Raw genomic sequence first — 21,824 nt, forward strand, 5'->3', positions numbered from 1 at the left:
AATGTTGACAAAGACCTGTGATGTGATCACTGAGGTTTATAGGTCGCACAATTCTCCACGTGTGTCCTGCCATTAAGTATCCTCTCTACGCAAACACAACACATAGAGTGATGACAGCCGAAGCTATCAACATCAATAGCTTTGCCCAACAGTCTATTGCGTATCAGGGGTATCAAACAATTGATTGTTAGGAGAGTTAAAGATCCGACATGTCCGTTTTTGGACTGCTGACCCTTCTGTTTCTCCAGATATCTCTAGCTGCAGCTCTCCCATAGAGAACACAGGAAAGTTCAGCTGAGTGAGCGCTCCTGTGTATGGAGAGACGGCCGAGATGACAGCCAAACTATCGTCCGACAGCAGCTTACTGTGTATGGTGGGCTTTAGGGTGCAGTTTTTACGCTAGACAATGGCGGCAGTTAAAGCACCACCGATTGAGTACATGTTAGACTAACCATCCACATGCACACAGAACTGTCTGGATTGTCATCGTTCTGTGTGCTTAGGCTGTCATTGTTCCCAGCAGGACATGTTCACATTACACAAGATGGTGTCCTCTAAAGAACTATGATTTTATGCAGATTTTCCAGTGGATTCTAAAAATGGGAAACAAAATGATCCCAACTTTCTTCCTGTGTTAGTTAGACCTCCCTGGGCCCCCCCGCCAGACCCCCCTGTATGTCAGACCTCTTGCAATAACATGTTGACACATGTGAATGCTGAAGACTGTGACTTGTGTCAACACTTCCCATTATGACACCCCCATACTTTGCACTGACGAGGGGCAAGCACCCCGAAACACCGTGTCTGCAAATTGGGATTCTGATCTGGCTTATATATCCTGAGTCATATTGCAAAGGATTGTCAAAAATCCACTTGTGACTTTTAGGATCGCTACTTCCAATAGGTGGCGCTGTGCTAGAGTTTGTCTCCTTTACTGGAGAGACAATTTGAATATTTCCCAGAGGGGCATTGCAGCTATAAGTCCCCTTACCTGGCAGCCAGACTGGCTTGCAAAGTCTCCTTAAGGAGAATAGTGTTCCCCCGTGGAATTTTAGGGGCATTGCAGCTATAAGTCCCCTTACCTGGCAGCCAGACTGGCTTGCAAAGTCTCCTTAAGGAGAATAGTGTTCCCCCGTGGTCCCCACATAGCTTTCTCATGAGCCAGATCAGACACCCCCATACTTTGCACTGACGAGGGGCAAGCACCCCGAAACACCGTGTCTGCAAATTGGGATTCTGATCTGGCTTATATATCCTGAGTCATATTGCAAAGGATTGTCAAAAATCCACTTGTGACTTTTAGGATCGCTACTTCCAATAGGTGGCGCTGTGCTAGAGTTTGTCTCCTTTACTGGAGAGACAATTTGAATATTTCCCAGAGGGGCATTGCAGCTATAAGTCCCCTTACCTGGCAGCCAGACTGGCTTGCAAAGTCTCCTTAAGGAGAATAGTGTTCCCCCGTGGAATTTTAGGGGCATTGCAGCTATAAGTCCCCTTACCTGGCAGCCAGACTGGCTTGCAAAGTCTCCTTAAGGAGAATAGTGTTCCCCCGTGGTCCCCACATAGCTTTCTCATGAGCCAGATCAGACACCCCCATACTTTGCACTGACGAGGGGCAAGCACCCCGAAACACCGTGTCTGCAAATTGGGATTCTGATCTGGCTTATATATCCTGAGTCATATTGCAAAGGATTGTCAAAAATCCACTTGTGACTTTTAGGATCGCTACTTCCAATAGGTGGCGCTGTGCTAGAGTTTGTCTCCTTTACTGGAGAGACAATTTGAATATTTCCCAGAGGGGCATTGCAGCTATAAGTCCCCTTACCTGGCAGCCAGACTGGCTTGCAAAGTCTCCTTAAGGAGAATAGTGTTCCCCCGTGGAATTTTAGGGGCATTGCAGCTATAAGTCCCCTTACCTGGCAGCCAGACTGGCTTGCAAAGTCTCCTTAAGGAGAATAGTGTTCCCCCGTGGTCCCCACATAGCTTTCTCATGAGCCAGATCAGACACCCCCATACTTTGCACTGACGAGGGGCAAGCACCCCGAAACACCGTGTCTGCAAATTGGGATTCTGATCTGGCTTATATATCCTGAGTCATATTGCAAAGGATTGTCAAAAATCCACTTGTGACTTTTAGGATCGCTACTTCCAATAGGTGGCGCTGTGCTAGAGTTTGTCTCCTTTACTGGAGAGACAATTTGAATATTTCCCAGAGGGGCATTGCAGCTATAAGTCCCCTTACCTGGCAGCCAGACTGGCTTGCAAAGTCTCCTTAAGGAGAATAGTGTTCCCCCGTGGAATTTTAGGGGCATTGCAGCTATAAGTCCCCTTACCTGGCAGCCAGACTGGCTTGCAAAGTCTCCTTAAGGAGAATAGTGTTCCCCCGTGGTCCCCACATAGCTTTCTCATGAGCCAGATCAGACACCCCCATACTTTGCACTGACGAGGGGCAAGCACCCCGAAACACCGTGTCTGCAAATTGGGATTCTGATCTGGCTTATATATCCTGAGTCATATTGCAAAGGATTGTCAAAAATCCACTTGTGACTTTTAGGATCGCTACTTCCAATAGGTGGCGCTGTGCTAGAGTTTGTCTCCTTTACTGGAGAGACAATTTGAATATTTCCCAGAGGGGCATTGCAGCTATAAGTCCCCTTACCTGGCAGCCAGACTGGCTTGCAAAGTCTCCTTAAGGAGAATAGTGTTCCCCCGTGGAATTTTAGGGGCATTGCAGCTATAAGTCCCCTTACCTGGCAGCCAGACTGGCTTGCAAAGTCTCCTTAAGGAGAATAGTGTTCCCCCGTGGTCCCCACATAGCTTTCTCATGAGCCAGATCAGACACCCCCATACTTTGCACTGACGAGGGGCAAGCACCCCGAAACACCGTGTCTGCAAATTGGGATTCTGATCTGGCTTATATATCCTGAGTCATATTGCAAAGGATTGTCAAAAATCCACTTGTGACTTTTAGGATCGCTACTTCCAATAGGTGGCGCTGTGCTAGAGTTTGTCTCCTTTACTGGAGAGACAATTTGAATATTTCCCAGAGGGGCATTGCAGCTATAAGTCCCCTTACCTGGCAGCCAGACTGGCTTGCAAAGTCTCCTTAAGGAGAATAGTGTTCCCCCGTGGAATTTTAGGGGCATTGCAGCTATAAGTCCCCTTACCTGGCAGCCAGACTGGCTTGCAAAGTCTCCTTAAGGAGAATAGTGTTCCCCCGTGGTCCCCACATAGCTTTCTCATGAGCCAGATCAGACACCCCCATACTTTGCACTGACGAGGGGCAAGCACCCCGAAACACCGTGTCTGCAAATTGGGATTCTGATCTGGCTTATATATCCTGAGTCATATTGCAAAGGATTGTCAAAAATCCACTTGTGACTTTTAGGATCGCTACTTCCAATAGGTGGCGCTGTGCTAGAGTTTGTCTCCTTTACTGGAGAGACAATTTGAATATTTCCCAGAGGGGCATTGCAGCTATAAGTCCCCTTACCTGGCAGCCAGACTGGCTTGCAAAGTCTCCTTAAGGAGAATAGTGTTCCCCCGTGGAATTTTAGGGGCATTGCAGCTATAAGTCCCCTTACCTGGCAGCCAGACTGGCTTGCAAAGTCTCCTTAAGGAGAATAGTGTTCCCCCGTGGTCCCCACATAGCTTTCTCATGAGCCAGATCAGACACCCCCATACTTTGCACTGACGAGGGGCAAGCACCCCGAAACACCGTGTCTGCAAATTGGGATTCTGATCTGGCTTATATATCCTGAGTCATATTGCAAAGGATTGTCAAAAATCCACTTGTGACTTTTAGGATCGCTACTTCCAATAGGTGGCGCTGTGCTAGAGTTTGTCTCCTTTACTGGAGAGACAATTTGAATATTTCCCAGAGGGGCATTGCAGCTATAAGTCCCCTTACCTGGCAGCCAGACTGGCTTGCAAAGTCTCCTTAAGGAGAATAGTGTTCCCCCGTGGAATTTTAGGGGCATTGCAGCTATAAGTCCCCTTACCTGGCAGCCAGACTGGCTTGCAAAGTCTCCTTAAGGAGAATAGTGTTCCCCCGTGGTCCCCACATAGCTTTCTCATGAGCCAGATCAGACACCCCCATACTTTGCACTGACGAGGGGCAAGCACCCCGAAACACCGTGTCTGCAAATTGGGATTCTGATCTGGCTTATATATCCTGAGTCATATTGCAAAGGATTGTCAAAAATCCACTTGTGACTTTTAGGATCGCTACTTCCAATAGGTGGCGCTGTGCTAGAGTTTGTCTCCTTTACTGGAGAGACAATTTGAATATTTCCCAGAGGGGCATTGCAGCTATAAGTCCCCTTACCTGGCAGCCAGACTGGCTTGCAAAGTCTCCTTAAGGAGAATAGTGTTCCCCCGTGGAATTTTAGGGGCATTGCAGCTATAAGTCCCCTTACCTGGCAGCCAGACTGGCTTGCAAAGTCTCCTTAAGGAGAATAGTGTTCCCCCGTGGTCCCCACATAGCTTTCTCATGAGCCAGATCAGACACCCCCATACTTTGCACTGACGAGGGGCAAGCACCCCGAAACACCGTGTCTGCAAATTGGGATTCTGATCTGGCTTATATATCCTGAGTCATATTGCAAAGGATTGTCAAAAATCCACTTGTGACTTTTAGGATCGCTACTTCCAATAGGTGGCGCTGTGCTAGAGTTTGTCTCCTTTACTGGAGAGACAATTTCATTATGAGTTAGTAATCCGAGACCGACTATGTGACTAGGGAACCTCTCGCAAGTGAGGTGCAGGGAAGCACATGAAAGGACGGTGTGGGTGCGCTGATTTGTGACACCTGCAGTTTTGGCTGCGGCTCTGCAGCTGATCTGCTGTGACGTTTGCAGCACGAGCACTTTATGGCCGAGCATCACATCCGTATTGAAGTCATTAGTATAATTGGTAACAAATCCTCACTCTTTATGTAGCAGAAATCGATTTACTGGGAATATAAACATCTGCCATAAAGCTCCGATTCTGAAAAGGAAATTTGTGAACCACGTGGATGAGATTTGTCCCAAACTCGGTCACTTTGCTGCAGTTGTAAGACTCTGCAGAGTCTCTTATTTGCAAATGTGAACTTTCCTTCTCAGGAAGACTTACCTCTACATCTTATTTGGAGCTAATACGTTCCTTAATATTGAAATTGCAGCACGAAGAAAGAAAAGTCATGGAGTTCAGAAAATCACAGGGTGGCTAGACATGTTAATGGTGGAAAAATAGAAAAATATTTTGTTTTATTCCGGACGGAGTATGAGTGCCACACGCCGAAATACACACACTTACACCCCTTGGCATTCAACCATAACATTATTACTGGTTGTCCAAGGAATATTAGAGCACACTAGATGCCCTTCGGTACACAAATTGTCAAGGTCCACTGCTGGCAGCTCCCTTTGCAATTGCCGACCAATGACATCCCGGATGTGTTCGATGGGAGACATGTCCAGAAACACTAAAGGTCAGGGTAGCACATATAGGCAACACAGGCTGGTCATAGTTGTGCGAGCAACATTAGGCCTTGTATTATGTTGAATAACGGATATTGGGATATTTATGAGCAAAATGCGCTCCTTCTATGCCTTTTGAACTCCAAATTAATAAGATTTGTTTCGGGAAATTATGACCGCACACTGGCTAAAGTATGGTGTACTGGAGACTTCTGCTGTGACCAGTTCATATAGGGTCTCAGACAAAGAACAAGGTCCCTCTGAACTATGCACCAAATAGGAACAATAGGGTGTGCATAGAAATGTGAATCTTCCCCGCCCATCAATGTTAGTTGATCACCAAGACATCATAAGTTATAAGACGAGATGGATTCTGGTCTCACATGTTTGATGTTGCATACATTTTTTTTTCCATTTTTCCATCATTTGCTTATCATTAATATGTCTATCCATCCTGTCATTTCCGTAATTCCATGACTTTTCGTTCTTATTACAATTTCAATGTTGAGCAGTGTTCATGAAATAAATGTAATAACATACATTAAATACAGTTGTAATGGTTCTGCTATTTATTTTTCAGGTTGGAAGGTTTGAAATTAATCTCATAAGTCCTGATACCAAATCTGTAGTGCTGGAAAAGAACTTTAAAGACATCTCGTCATGTTCTCAGGTAAGTGTCTGTCCCACGTGCTCTTATATGTGTGCCGTTAGTGCAGAGAGTGGAGATGTTTGCTGATTCCTTGATTAGACAATGCCTTTATAGTTGTATTAAATGCTATATGGCGAGGAGTCAAAGGAAAAATATTCTAGAAAAGAAAAATCTTCACACTGTGAGCTTTTTTACACCACCATCCTTCTGAGTAATGAAAATAAAACGTAGGTTGTTTGATCATTTGTTTGGGGGATGTATAGTCAATACACCATGTATCCAATGCTTTAACCCCTTCACCACACTGTGATTTTCTGTTTTTCAACATAACCTTTTTATTTTTACATCAATATAGCCATATGCATACCTTCCAGCTATCCCGGATTCAGCTGGACTGTCCCGATTTGAAGGCTCCCTCCCACTGTCCCGCTGTTCACTGCTCTTATCCTGGCTCCTCCCCTCAGTGCAGGGAATAAATTAACTCAAGAAGAGCAGTGCATAAATTAATTTCTCATCTGCACTGGTTTCATGGTACGGGGCTAGAAATCAAGAGCTTGTGAGCTCTTTGTCCATAGGCAGCAACTCAACCACTGCCTGTACTAAAGGGCGCTTTACAAGCAGCGACATCGCTAACAAGATATCACTGGGGTCACGGAATTCGTAACGCACATCCGGCCTCGTTAGCGACGTCATTGCATGTGACACCTACGAGTGACCGCTAACGATCAGAAATACTCACCTAATCATTGATCGTTGACACGTCGTTCATTTTCAAAATATCGTTGCTCTTTCAGGACGCAGGTTGTTCGTCGTTCCTGAGGCAGCACACATCGCTATATGTGACACCCCGGGAACGACGAACAACAGCGTTCCTGCATCTTCCTGCAACGAGGTGGGAGTGACGTGAATGTGGCTGCTCTCCGCCCCTCCGCTTCTATTGGTGGCCCGCTGAGTGACGTCGCTGTGACGCTGAACGAACCGCCCCCCAAAAAAAGAGGTTGTTCGGCGGCCACAGTGACGTCGTTAGGAAGGTAAGTATGTGTGATGCGTACCGGTGATATTGTTCGCCACGGGCAGCGATTTGCCCGTGACGCACAAACGATGGGGGCGGGTGCTTTCGCTAGCGACATCGCTAGCGATATTGCTGTGTGTAAAGCAGCCTTAAGGGGCATAGGAGGATTTGGTAATCTTGACCTATATTGCAGGCAGAGACGCCAGAATTAAATTCTTCAACCACATAGAAATATAGATAGATAAATACTGCATCTCTATGTAGATGAAGGGAAAAAGTCAGATTATTTTGTTCCTATAAAACTACTATAAAGAAATGAGAAAAAAAAAATTACAAAAATATAATTTTATTCCCCCCCCCTTCGAATCAAATCAGCAATTTTTAAACATCCCTCAGTGTCGTATGGGTGTGGTTAGGGGCGTGATCAAAATTTGTCACAGTGAGCCCCAAGCTTTGTCCCTCTTTCTGTTCTTCAGAAGTTGGGAGGTATGACATATGAGGGCTTGTTATTTGCGTGGCGAGTTGTACTTTTGAATGCCACCATTCATTTTGCCACATATTGTAGTGGAAACAAAAGTGTGGTGAAATTGCAAAAAAAGTGCAATTCCTTAATTGTGTTTTGTTTACCATGTTCACTATGGCACTATGATTCCCCAGGTCAGCATGAGTTCGAGGATGCCAAACATGTACAGTGTTTCTTTTTTTTTATTTAAGTGGTGAAAAAAGTAGTGAAATAAAATTTAGAAATTTGACCAAAAAAACAATTGCACTTCTGCTGCCGTTTTCCCGACACCCGTAACGTTCACATTTGTCGGGATCCGGGGCTCAGTGACGGCTTATTTATTGCATCCTGAGCTGACATTAATACTAATTTGGTGTAGATGCAATGTTTTCATCACATCTTATTGCATTTTATTGCATTGTTGCAGTGACCAAAAAAAGGTGTTTTTGATTTTTTTTTTATTCTTACGCCCTTTACCGATCAGATTAATTTATTTTATTGATTGAAAGAATAAAACGAAAAACCGAAAATCCGCCTGTGGTGAAGGGGTTAATAGATATACTTTAAATTGCATTTTTTAGGTCTCAGTGGGAATTCCTAATTAAAGGGGTGGTTCACCAATTTTTTTTATTTTCTGTAGGAGTTCTACTTACCTTTCTAGGCGTTTTCTCCATTGTCTTCTGTTTCCAGTTCTGGCACTGAGCGGCGCTATCCTGCACGCTCAGTGCCGGTCACATGACCCCCTGGAGCTGTGGCCGCCAGCATCCTCTGACGTCCCGGCATTTCCGGGCTCTCAAACTTGTCGGGTACGTCAGAGGAGGCTGGCACCACTCAGATTGAGTGACAGGGCTGTGGGCGGTAACTACCGCACATCACAGCCCAGTATCGAGGGGAGTAGCCAGAGGACGTCAGTGTGGAGCCGGCATCCTGCAGATGGTGAGGCACGGGGCGCCAGTGTGCAGTACAGGGGGGGGGTTCTTAAGCTGAATCCCCCCCTGCACGTAAGTATGTGATCACACTGTCCACCGGCCCGCTCTGCTGCGATGTCAGGAGAGCGGCCGGTGTCGGGCAGTGTGATCATCTGCTCCTCCCAGCAGCAAGACACTGACAGGCATGTCACCGCTGTGCTCTGCCATCTGTCCTGCTGCATGGGACCAACTGTCTGCACTCTGTCACCTGCACCACAAGTCACAGAGTGGAGACAGTTGGTGACAGAGCACCTCTGCCCCCCCCGTTCTTTCCCCACTCTCTTCTCTGCCCCCACTCTTCTCCCCCTCCCCTCTTCCCCCTCTTCTCTGCCCCCCTCTTATCCCTCTCTCCTCTCCCCTCTCTTTTCCCTCGCTCTCTTCCCCCCCTCGCTCTCTTCCCCCCCTCGCTCTCTTTTCCTCCCCCCGCACTCTTTTCCTCCCCCTCGCTCTCTTTTCCTCCCCCCTCGCTCTCTTTTCCTCCCCCCCTCGCTCTCTTTTCCTCCCCCCCGTCGCTCTCTTTTCCTCCCCCCCTCACTCTTTTCCTCCGCCCCGCGCTCTCTTTTCCTCCCCCCGCGCTCTTTTCCTCCCCCCGCGCTCTCTTTTCCTCCCCCCCTCGCTCTCTTTTCCTCCCCCCCTCGCTCTCTTTTCCTCCCCCCTCGCTCTCTTTTCCTCCCCCCTCGCTCTCTTTTCCTCCCCCCCTCGCTCTCTTTTCCTCCCCCCCGCGCTCTCTTTTCCTCCCCCCCGCGCTCTCTTTTCCTCCCCCCCGCGCTCTCTTTTCCTCCCCCGCGCTCTCTTTTCCTCCCCCCGCGCTCTCTTTTCCTCCCCCCCGCGCTCTCTTTTCCTCCCCCCCGCGCTCTCTTTTCCTCCCCCCCCCTCGCTCTCTTTTCCTCCCCCCCCTCGCTCTCTTTTCCTCCCCCCTCGCTTTCTTTTCCTCCCCCCTCGCTCTCTCTCTTTTCCCTCGCTCTCTCCTGGCATGGTCAGTGCAGAAATCTCTCCATCGTGGAGGGGTGAGAGGGAGTAATAAACATGGAGTCCCTACTGTGTGTATTTATTTCTAATAAAGTATTTTTCTCTGTGTGGTCTTTTTTTTTTTTTTTTAAACCCTTTATTGGAGATTCTTAATGGCCAGGTCAAACTTGGCCTGACATTAAGAATCACGGGCTTTTTACCAGCTGGTAAAACATAGCTGGTATTAACCCCTTATTACCCAGCGTGCCACCTGCCACCAGGGCCACTGGAAGAGTTGGATACAGCGCCAGAAGATGGCGCTTCTATGAAAGCGCCATTTTCTGTGGCGGCTGTGGACTGCAATTCGCAGCGGGGGGCCCAGAAAGTTTGGGTACCCTTCACTGCGGATTCCAATGCCCAGCTGCCTAGTTGTACCTGGCTGGACTCAAAAATTCGGCGAAGCCCATGTCATTTTTTTTTTTTTAATTATTTCATGAAATTCATGAAATAAAAAAAAAAAAAAAGGGCTTCTCTATATTTTTGGTTTCCAGCCGGGTACAAATAGGCAGCTGGGGGTTGGGGGCAGCCCGTAGCTGCCTGCTGTACCTGGCTAACATACAAAAATATGGCGAAGCCCACGTAATTTTTTTAAAAAAGTTTTCAGGCAAAAACCTTTATAAAAAAAAAAATGCTTCCCTGGATTTCTATTGCCAGTGAAAGTAACACCAAGCAGCGAGGGCTAGCAGCCAGTAGCTGCTTGGGTTACCCTTAGCAATAGAAAATGCAGCGGGAGCCCACAAACAATGTGATTGTTTGTTTGTTTTTTTGTTTTTTTAGTGAATTTTTAAAAAAAAAATCGACATGGGCTTCGCCCATCGAGCACCAAAGCATTTTACTGCTCAATTCATCCCAAGTAATCAGATGACTCCAGTGTCGGCCGATTACTTGTTCTGTGTCCCCCTGCATCCATTGCAGCGTGTACGGGCTGTGAGGTCAGCGGAGTTCAGTCCAGCACTGGAGTCAGCTGATCTGAACTCAGCTGAACTCCAGCCTGCACACGCTGCGATGGATGTAGGGGGACACAAAACAAGTAAGGTCTAAGCCACACGGCGAGAACAACAGTGCGAGTGGAGTGCGATAAAATATCGCATTCCACTCGGACCAATATTAGCCGGTGTGTTAGCGCACATGAGTGATTATTTTCTCCGCCCTAATTGGACCGAGAAAACAATCGCAGCATGCTACAACTGTAATGCAAGACTCTCTCTTTTACCCAATCAAGTGTATGTGGTGAGAGAAAAATCTCACTGCACTTGCGGTACATCGGTGGACTACGGAGGAGAGAGGGAGAGAAATCCCTCCCACACCTCTTCAGTGCTGGCCCACCCCTCGAGTGGTGGACCGCCCCCCGCAGCTGAGGTCTGCTCGCACAGTCGGACCTCAGTCGCAGGGACACACGCATGACACTCAGCTCTGCTGTACTGAGCATGAGCCGAGTGTAATGCGAGGGGATCGCAGTAATCCCCGTGTGGCCCCAGCCTGATCGGCCGACACTTGAGTCAGCTGATCTGAACTCAGCTGAACTCCTGTACACACAGCCCGCACACACAGCCCGCACACGGTCACATGTGATCGGCAGCAGGCAGCGACTGCTGTTAAGGCTACATTCACATGACCGTTCCGTTTTTGCGGGCCACAAAAAACGGTCCTTTTGTTTCACGGATGCATCCTAGTGGCATCCGTGTGACATCTGCGTGCCTTCCGGGTTTTTTTGCGGACCGCAAAAAACGGAAGCAGCAAGAAAGATAAATAGATGAGTAGATATAGAGATGGATAGATAGATAGAGGGATGAATGAATGAATGAATAGAGGGCTGAATAAATAGATAGATAGATAAGAAATACATATATAATGTCTTACCCCCTGCATATTCTAAGCTGACACCCCTTTGTGACTGTCATGTGGCACTAAGGTGCTTAGTCTTGTATTTAGCCAAAAAATAAATAAATAAAAAAAAAAATGACATGCGGTCCCCCTATCTTTTGTAGCCAGCTAGGGTAAAGCAAACGGCTGCAGCCTGAAAACCACAGCTGGCAGCTTCACCTTGGCTGGTAATCCAAAACAGAGGCCCCCCCACACTGTTATTTTAAATTAACTAAATAATTTAAAACAAAAAACACGGGGTCCCCCGAAATTGGATCACCAGCCAAGGTAAAGCGGACAGCTGTGGTCTGGTATTCTCAGACTAGGGAGGTTCACCGTTATTGGACACTCCCCAGCCTTAAAATAGCAGGCTGCAGCCGCCCCAGAAGTAGCGCATCCATTAGATGTGCCAGTCCTGGTGCTTCGCGCCAGCTCATCCCGTTGCCCTGGTGCGGTGGCAAACGGGGTAATATATGGGGTTAATACCAGATGTGTAATGTCACCTGGCATCAAGCCCTGGAGTTAGTGATGTCAGGCGTGTATCAGATACCCGACATCACCAACCCAGGCAGTAATAAAAAAAAAAAAAAATAGACAACAAACACATTTTTATTTGACAAAACACTCCCCAACACATTCCCTCTTTCACCAATTTATTAGAAAGAAAAACAAATCCAGGTCTGGTGTAATACAAGGGGGTCCCACGATGATCCATACCATAGTCAATGTCCCAGTCAATGAAGAACAGAATGTTCCCTATTTGCTGGGAGAGCCGTGCAGTGACCTGAGCTAACATCAATAGGTCAGCCCAGGTCACTGCAGGGCATGACGAGTGCTGCTATCAGGAGGTTAGCGAGGTATATTACCTGCGATGATCGCTGAACTCCTGACAGCAGCGCTGTCACCGAGTTCAATGACCGCCGCCTTCACAAACAAAGTATCGCGAGCGGCCCGTGACGTTACCACTAGTCACAGTCTCGGGTCGACAGCGAGAGGTGATGTGACAAGCGGCGGGCATAGAAGGCAGTGACGACCGCTGACGTCAGGAGGGCAGGACTTCATCACCGTATGTAATGAACTTACTAATCTCCTGACGGTAGTGCTTGTCATCCCCGCGGCTGCTGACACTGCAGTGCGGGCCGCTGCTGACACTGCTGAGCGGGCAGCCGCGGGGCTGGGGCTGGAGCGGGACACTGACTGCACGGGCACCCAACGGAAGTCACATGGAAGTGCTTCCGTGTTGCTTCCGGGAATTTTGCGGACCCATTGACTTGTATTGAGTCACGGTTCGTTATTACGGAACAGAATAGGACATGTTCCATAATAACGGAGCGGACATGCGGCATCCGATGTGTTTTTTTTTGTAGGATCGGATGCACATGGAAGTGCTACCGTGTACCATCCGATCCTACACAAAAGACATTGAAAAGATGGTCCTGTCTGTGGGGCCGCAAAAAAACAGGAACTGACCAGGACAAACGGAACGGTCATGTGAATGAGCCCACCTGCAGCCATTGCAGCGTGTGCGGGCTGCGAGATCAGGAGTCAGCTGACTCCAACGCCAGCCGATAAATTCTGTGTCCCGCTGCAGAAGGATCCGGTAAAATAACGGTTGCATGCGTTGCACATTTAATCCACAGGATCCGGTCATATGCGGTTTGCGGATGATACGGACGACACACAGACTAGGCAAGAGGGAAAAAAAAACCAATCTCATCACACCGTCACTTTTTTTTCCCCAATTATTTTTTTAACATGTTGCGCCGGCTAATAATCATAATTTCTGTGTACACACACACACACACACACACACACACACACACAAACACTCACAAAAACACACACACACACACACACTCACTCACACTCACAAACTCACACACACTCACGCACAAACACTCACAAAAACACACACACACACTCACACTCACACACAAACACTCACAAACACACACACACTTTCTTCCCCTGGTTGTGTGCAGAGCTGGCAGCTTCGGATGTCTCTGTGTGATTTCTCTCATCCACACAGGGAAGAGGCAGGGAGGAGGCTTTGTGTGGAGAGCTGAGGGGGGTGTGTTAGATAAGCTAGACACCGCCCTAGAGCCACAAAGAATTCTGGAACTTGTAGGAACTGAACACAGGAAGTCAGAGGAGAGATTAACCCCATCAGAGCTGGAGCCAGCAATGAGCATGTGCTGCTAGTGCACAATAAAACCTAATTTTGCTGAAAAAACATAATAGATGTGTTGAGGGGCACATATTAGCAAGATTTATCAGAAAAAAAAAAATCAGTTTTGGTAACTGGACAACTTCTTTAAGCCCTATGTGCTAAGTACAGTAAGTAGCAAGCTCGTGTTTAAATTCCCTAAGATGTATGAAAGGCCGAGTAAATGAATGACCCGGACATCTTCCTTTGTTGCTTTCTATATGAGAGGTCTGTTCCTATGAATATTGACAATGCTTTGTATAACGCCAAGTCAAGGCAACCAGTAAGGTGAAGGTGACTGGATTAAGGATTTAGCCTCCTCTATTGAATAAATAGATTATTGTAAGAGGCTTTGGGATCACTCGCAAGCAGAATCCAAATTAAAAGCTACTTGGCGTTTATAATGGACAAATTGCTACTTAATATGAAGCATAATTGCGGTATCAGTTATTATCACTATTATGGCTGAAAATGTAAGTATGTGTAATGCTGAGGAGACTGAAAGAACATTTTTGGAACAGAGAAACCATTCAGTAAAGGGAATCTGGAAGCACGATCCACCACTCAAACTGTTTATGGCCACATTGCCCTCTTAAGGCCACGTCTCACTAAGCGAGTGACATCGCTAGCAACATCGCTGCTGAGTCATGGTTTTTGTGACGCAACAGCGATCTTGCTAGCGATGTCGCTGTGTGTGACATCCAGCAACAACCGGCAACCTCACAACAGGGGCTGAATGTCCTGGACCATTTTTTAGTTGTTGCTCTCCCGCTGTGAAGCACACATCGCTGTGTGTGACAGCGAGAGAGCAACAAACTGAATGTGCAGGGAGCAGGGAGCCGGCTTCTGGCAGCCTACGGTAAGCTGTAACCAAGGTAAATATCGGGTAACCAAGCAAAACGCTTTGCTTGGTTACCTGATATTTACCTTGGTTACTAGCGTCCGCCGCTCTCAGGCTGTCAGTGCCGGCTCCCTGCTCCCTGCACACGTAGCCAGAGTACACATCGGGTAAATAAGCAAAGCGGTTTGCTTATTAACCCGATGTGTACTCTGGCTACGAGTGCAGGGAGCCAGCGCTAAGTGGTGTGCGCTGGTAACCAAGGTAAATATCGCGTAACCAAGCAAAGCGACCATGTAGCGATGCACCAGCGATCCCTGCCAAGTCAGATCGCTGGTGGGAGCACTGTAGCGTCTCTTAGTGTGATGGTACCTTTAGGCCTCATTCACATATCAGTATTTTGCATCAGTGATCTGATCTGCTGACATGTGCAGCTACCTGAGATCCACCCGCGGCTGTAAAGCCCGCTTTACACGTTGCAATATATCTTACAATCCGTCGTTGGGGTCAAGTTGTAAGTGATGCACATCCGGCATCGTTCGTGACGTATTTGCGTGTGACACCTACGTGCGATCAAGATTGAACGCAAAAACGGTGATCGCAAACACATCGTATCTTTGTCTAGAATTGAACGTTTTGTTGCACTTACCTAGTCAATTGAAACGTGTGACATCCCTCATATGATTTTGCAAATACAACTTTCAGGCCGGCTTCTCCCTTGCGAGTTTCTCGCAGTAGAGCAATGCGAGAAAATCTGTACCCGGCTCTTCCCGATTTGCCCTGGTGCGGTGGCAATCGGGGTAATAAAGAGTTAATGGCAGCCCATAGCTGCCACTGAATCCTAGATTAATCATTGCAGGCGTCTCCCCGAGATACCTTCCATGATTAATCTGTAAGTTACAGAAAATAAACACACACATCCAAAAAATCCTTTATTTGAAATAAAAAACACTAACAAATTCCCTCGTCACCAATTTATTAAGCCCGAAAAAGCCCTCCATGTCCGGCGTAATCCAGGACGGTCCAGCGTCGCTTCCAGCTCTGCTGCATGAAGGTGACCGGAGCAGCAGAAGACACCGCCGCTCCTGTCACCTCCACGCAGCAACTGAGGTGAGTAGCGTGATCAGCTGAGCTGTCACTGAGGTTACTCGTGGCCACAGCTGGATCCAGCGGTGGCTGCGGGTAACCTCAGTGACAGCTCAGCTGATTGCGTGGCTGTCTTCAGTTGCTGCGTCGAGGTGACAGGAGCGGCGGTGTCTTCTGCTGCTCCGGTCACCTTCATGCAGCAGAGCTGGAAGCGACGCTGGACCATCCTGGATTACGCCGAACATGGAGGGCTTTTTTGGGCTTAATAAATTGGTGACAAGGGAATTTGTTAGTGTTTTTTATTTCAAATAAAGGATTTTTCGGCTGTGTGTGTTTATTTTCTGTAACTTACAGATTAATCATGGAAGGTATCTTGGGGAGACGCCTGACATGATTAATATAGGATTTAGTGGCAGCTATGGGCTGCCATTAACTCTTTATTACCCCGATTGCCACCGCACCAGGGCAAATCGGGAAGAGCCGGGTACGGTCCCAGAACTGTCGAATCTATTGTATTCGGCAATTCTGGGAGGCTGCTGACTGATATTGTTAGGCTGGGGGGCTCCCCATAACGTGGAGCTCCCCATCCTGAGAATACCAGCCTTCAGCCGTATGGCTTTATCTGGCTGGTTTTAAAATTGAGTGGGACCGCACGCCATTTGTTTTTTAATTTAATTATTTATTTCACTGCACAGTATAGACACGCCCACCGGCTGCTGTGATTGGGTGCAGTGAGACACCTGTCACTCAGTGTGGGGGCATGTCTGACTGCAACAATCATAGGCGCCGGTGGGCGGGGAAAGCAGGGAATACGAGATTGAATAATGAGCGGCCGGTTTTTCAAAATAGTAAAAGCCGCCGGAGCAGTGTGAACGCCGTGCAGCGCCGCGCCGGGGATCGGTGAGTATGAGAGAGGGCTGCTCAATTTAGTCACTCAGAAGATTAGTGGTCACCGGTGAGTCCTTCACGGGTGACCGCTAATCAGTAGGCGACACAGACAGAGCCGCGGTATGACAATGAAGTCGGGTGAAGTTCATCCGACTTCATTCTGATCGTGCGGCTCTGTCTGTGTCTGCTGTCATCAGCCATTCAGCTCTGCTACATGGCTGTCTGTGTCTGCTGTTAGCGGCCATAGAATACACAAGAGAAAAGAAAATGCGCAAAAAGTGGGATCACCAAAAATAACAATACAATAGCATTTTATTATATCAAAAAACATACACAAACACAGATGTTCATTAAAAGCAATTAAAAAGCCAAACAGCTTGAACACATGTTTGGTGCCAATGGTATATGCCACCAAAATACACCCCACCCTCTCAACAAGCCACAGAAACCCACAATAATAAATCAGGGTAGATGTGCTGTTAGCGGCCATGTAGCAGAGCTGAATGGCAGATGACATAGTAAAAACGCATCCCTACACATTACACACGCTTGGCAAGTCAATAAATAAAAAAAAAAAAAAGGGTGCACAATGCATACGTCACAGAACACATGATCTAAAGGATCGCACACAAAATTGATCAATTAACTACTAACGCACGTGTGACAGTAAATGAACGACCTATGTGCGATCTCATTAGATCACATATGCGACCTGGGCATGTCATATCGCAAATGCGATTGTACAACTAATTGCAACGTGTAAAGCAGGATTTAGCTAGTTAGATTGCGCTGTCAATCTCTGTGAGTGCGACCTAACACGTGCTGGCAGGGAGCTCATTGTTCCCCATCCCCATCCGTGGCCCCATGTCGTGATCTTGGGGCTCCGATGGGTTGTCATGACAGCTGGGGGGATCACCCCTGGCACTGTCATCACTCGCCTCCTGTGAACGATGGCTGAGTGCCAGCACTCACGGGAGACGATCTTTTGTGCTGTGCACAGCTGTGCATCCACACGGCCCTGTACAGCACAAGTGATCAGAGAGTGCAGGCTTCAAATCCCCTAAGGGGACTAATAAAAACAATATAAAGTAAAAATAAAAAAGTTTTGAAGAATGTGTAAACCCCCCCAAACAATTAAAACATAAGTTCAAATCACCCCCTTTTTGCTCCATTGAAAATAAAACAACAATAATAAAAATATACACATATTTGGTATTGCTGCAATCAGAAATGCCCGATCTATCAAATTATAAAATAAATTAATCCAATCGGTACATGGCGTAACAGATAAAAGTCAAAACGCCAAAATCAAAGTTTTTTTGGTCCCCCACACCATTGCAATAAAATACAGTAACAGACAATCAAAATATTGCATATACACCAAAATGGTCTAATTAAAAATGTCAGATCAGGAGGCAGAAAATAAGCTGTCACACATATCCCGACAAAATGACAATGCTATTGGTCTCGGAAAATGGTGACAAAAGTGTATTTTTTTATTTTTTTTTTCACAAGTTTCTGATTTTTTTTCCATCACAGAAAAAAAAAATAATAATAGTAATAATAAAAAAAAATATACATGTTTGGTATTTACGAATTTGTGCTCACCTGAGGCATCATAAAGCCAGGTCAGTTTTATCATGTCGTGAAGTTGGTAAATTAAATAAAAACAATTGTGGAATTGCACTTTTTTTGCAATTTTGTTGCACTTGGAATTTCTTTCCCATTTTCCAGTGCACTATATGGTAAAATGAATGATGTCATTCAAAAGTACAACTCGTCACTCACAAAACAAGCCCTCATATGGCTATATTGAATAAGGGGAGTTAAAAACGAAAATGAAAAACGGAAAATCGCCCAGGGGAGACAGGAATAAAGCCTGCTTTAAACGAGACGATAGATTGTGCGATAGAACAATCGATCGTACCCGCCCCCGTCGTTTTTGCGTCAGGGGCAATTAGTTGCCCGTGGCGCACAAACTCGTTGAACCCCCGTTACACGTACTTACCTTCCGGACGACCTCGCTGTGGGCGACGATCGTCCACTTTCTGGAGTGGGAGGGACGTTCGGCGTCACAGCGACGTCACACGGCAGCCGGCCAATAGAAGCGGAGGGGCGGAGATGAGCGTTATGTAAACATCCCGCCCACCTCTTTCCTTCCATTAAGCTGTTGGGTGCCGCGGGACGCAGGTAAAGCTGCTGTTCATTGTTCCCGTGGTGTCACACGGAGCAACGTGTGATGCCACGGAAACAATGAACAACCGCCGCCATTTTAATTAAACACTTTTATGAAACCTAGCGACGAGTACACGACTCACGATTTGTGAGCGATACTGCGTCGCTAGTTGGTGTCACACGAGACGACGTCGTGCGGTATGCCGGATGTGCGTCACGAAAACCGTGACCCCAACGACATATCGCACAATCTATCGTCTCGTGTAAAGCCCGCTTAAGTGCTCTGGGTGTATGAAAGCACTTTGCAAGCCTCTGCCTTCTTTTCTATATTCACCCCCAGCCCCACATCTTTGTGCTCGATTGATAGCTGATGGAGTGAGCACGGTGGCGCAGTGGTTAGCACTGCAGTCTTGCAGCGCTGGGGTGGGGGTTCAGATCCCATCAAGGCCAATATCTGCAAGGAGTTTGTATGTTCTCCCCGTGTTTATGTGGGTCCTCCAACACTCCAGAGACATACAGCTAGGGAATTTAGACAATGTTGCTGATGTATGTAAAGTGCTGTGGAATTAATAGTGCTATATAAGTGAATGAATATTATTCTTATCATGGCAGTGAGCTGACAGTCAGGCAGGGAATAGAGCCGGGAAGGCGGAGGTTGGGAAGTGTTCGGCCACGCTCAGAGCACATTAACCTCATTTGCATATGAATTAAAACAGCAATTTTTCAGACAGCAAGAAACATATTATATCAGTAAAGATGTGGATGACTATGGATGCGTCCCATGGGCTGTCCAGATCACAGCAGAGGGAGGAGATCAGCGCCATCATTGTGGAGCTCATAGCTATGCTGTGTGCTGCACTTTACCTCTGTCACCCGCCGTGATGGATGGGGTGAGTACCGGCAGCGGGCAACTGTGATTCCACCGTTCCTGATCCTGGCGCGCTGCTTCCCACTCTGCCTCAACCCCCCATCCCCCGCACTATGCCGCAACCCCCGTACTATGCCGCGATACATCCTTCCCCGCACTATGCATTGGGAAAGTCAGTAGGCAGTGTGGGGGCATTGGGAAACAGTGAGCAGGCAGTGTGGGGGCATTGGGAAACACTCAGCAGGCAGTGTGGGGGCATTGCGAAACACTCATCAGGCAGTGTGAGGGCATTGGGAAACAGTCAGCAGGCAGTGTGGGGGCATTGGGAAACACTCAGCAGGCAGTGTGGGGGCATTGCGAAACACTCATCAGGCAGTGTGAGGGCATTGGGAAACAGTCAGCAGGCAGTGTGGGGGCATTGCGAAACACTTATCAGGCAGTGTGGGGGCATTGGGAAACAGTCAGCAGGCAGTGTGGGGGCATTGGGATACAGTCAGCAGGCAGTGTGGGGGCATTGGGATACAGTCAGCAGACAGTGTGGGGGCATTGGGATACAGTCAGCAGGCAGTGTGGAGGCATTGGGAAACAGTCAGCAGGCAGTGTGGGGGCATTGGGAAACAGTCAGTAGGCAGTTGTGGGGGCATTGGGATACAGTCAGCCGGCAGTGTGGGGGCATTGAAAAACAGTCAGCAGGCAGTGTGGGGGCATTGAGAAACAGCCAGCAGGCAGTGTGGGGGCATTGAGAAACAGCCAGCAGGCAGTGTGGAAGCATTGGGAAACAGTCAGCAGGCAGTGTGGGGGCATTGGGATACAGTCAGTAGGCAGTGTGGGGGCATTGGGAAACAGTCAGCAGGCAGTGTGGGGGCACTGGGAAACAGTCAGCAGGCAGTGAGGGGGCATTGGGATACAGTCAGTAGGCAGTTGTGGGGGCATTGGGATACAGTCAGTAGGCAGTTGTGGGGGCATTGGGATACAGTCAGTAGGCAGTGTGGAGGCATTGGGAAACAGTCAGTAGGCAGTGTGGGGGCATTGGGATACAGTCAGTAGGCAGTGTGGGGGCATTGGGATACAGTCAGTAGGTAGTGTGGGGGCATTGGGATACAGTCAGTAGGCAGTGTGGGGCATTGTGATGCAGTGCGGCACGGTATACAGTGGAGCACTACGCAGCTGGCCTTAATGACAATTTAGACATATTAGGATCGCTCTGTGGTCACCAACAAAATGGCTCCGCACTGTGATCCTAAACTTCTCTTATCCTGCTGGAAACCCCCAGATTGTGAGGGGGAGGGGACATCACACACAGGAGAGCAGATTACACCCACTTTACTGCAGCTGTAATGTGAGATATTTCTACAGTACTTCTACAGTCAGATTTCAGCAGCTGCTCCCCCTAGTGTTTAAGAGTGGAATATATCAAACTTTACATTTTTTTTATATATATATATTTTTCTCAATTAAAAACAAATAATTTTATTTAAACATAACATTAAAACATTAATACTTTACATTTTTTCAGTTATTGAAATTTTTATTTTTTTTGACGACACCTTCCCTTTAAAGATTTTTCTTGCCCCCACTGCCTATATTCTTTAGAAAACATCCTAAAGTCGGCTGCCCGCTTCTTGAGTACAGTTATTGATTTATTTGTTTAAATGCATGTAACACACAGATTTTAATAAAAGAAAAAGAAAAAATTCTCCGGGGAGCAGCAGGAATAAAATAAGAGCAAAACCGGAACACTTTTGACCTAGTGACAAGTCTGTGTGTATTTTTATTAGTTACACATGTTCTATATCCTCCAGAGAAAGGTGTTGTGGGTTCGGCAGGTTCAGTAGTATCCAGTAGCTGTTTCCACTATGGACTCTAAGCAATACGACAAGAACAATAGGAATCATTTTGTAATATAAGTACATTTATTGCATTAGATATCTTTCATAATCACAATGTTGTTGTTGTTTTTTGGAACCTTTAGGCTATGTGCGCACTAATCGTTTTTTTCACGCTGCATTTTTTTGTGCGTTTTTACCACGTTTTTAGCTGCGTTTTTGTGCACTGCATTCAATGAGTGAAAAGCGCTGTAAAGCAGAAATAATTGACATGCTGCGTTTTTGTGGTCACCACAAAAACGCAGCTACAAAAAAACGCTGTGTGCAGACAGCACTTCTGAAAACCCATAGACATTGCTGGGGAAACAATATCACAGCGTTTTCTGCACAAAAACGCCGCAAAAAACGTACCAAAAACATCTAGTGCACACAGGGCCTTAAGAAGCGGTAAAAAGTGACAGTAATATTACTAG

General features: G+C 47.1%; 1 protein-coding gene across 3 annotated transcripts in view; it reads left to right on the top strand.

The window, feature by feature from the left end:
* Positions 1 to 21,824, top strand: part of TBC1D4 (TBC1 domain family member 4) — a 193,571-nt gene that overhangs the window by 99,091 nt on the left and 72,656 nt on the right. For all 3 annotated transcript variants that reach the window (XM_075336810.1, XM_075336811.1, XM_075336812.1), the window contains exon 3: positions 6,043 to 6,132. In XM_075336810.1, coding sequence (XP_075192925.1) covers positions 6,043 to 6,132 — 90 coding nt within the window. The remainder of the gene's footprint in view (positions 1 to 6,042; positions 6,133 to 21,824) is intronic.

Source organism: Anomaloglossus baeobatrachus, chromosome 2 (assembly GCF_048569485.1).
Source record: "Anomaloglossus baeobatrachus isolate aAnoBae1 chromosome 2, aAnoBae1.hap1, whole genome shotgun sequence".
Classification (NCBI taxonomy): Eukaryota; Metazoa; Chordata; class Amphibia; order Anura; family Aromobatidae; genus Anomaloglossus; species Anomaloglossus baeobatrachus.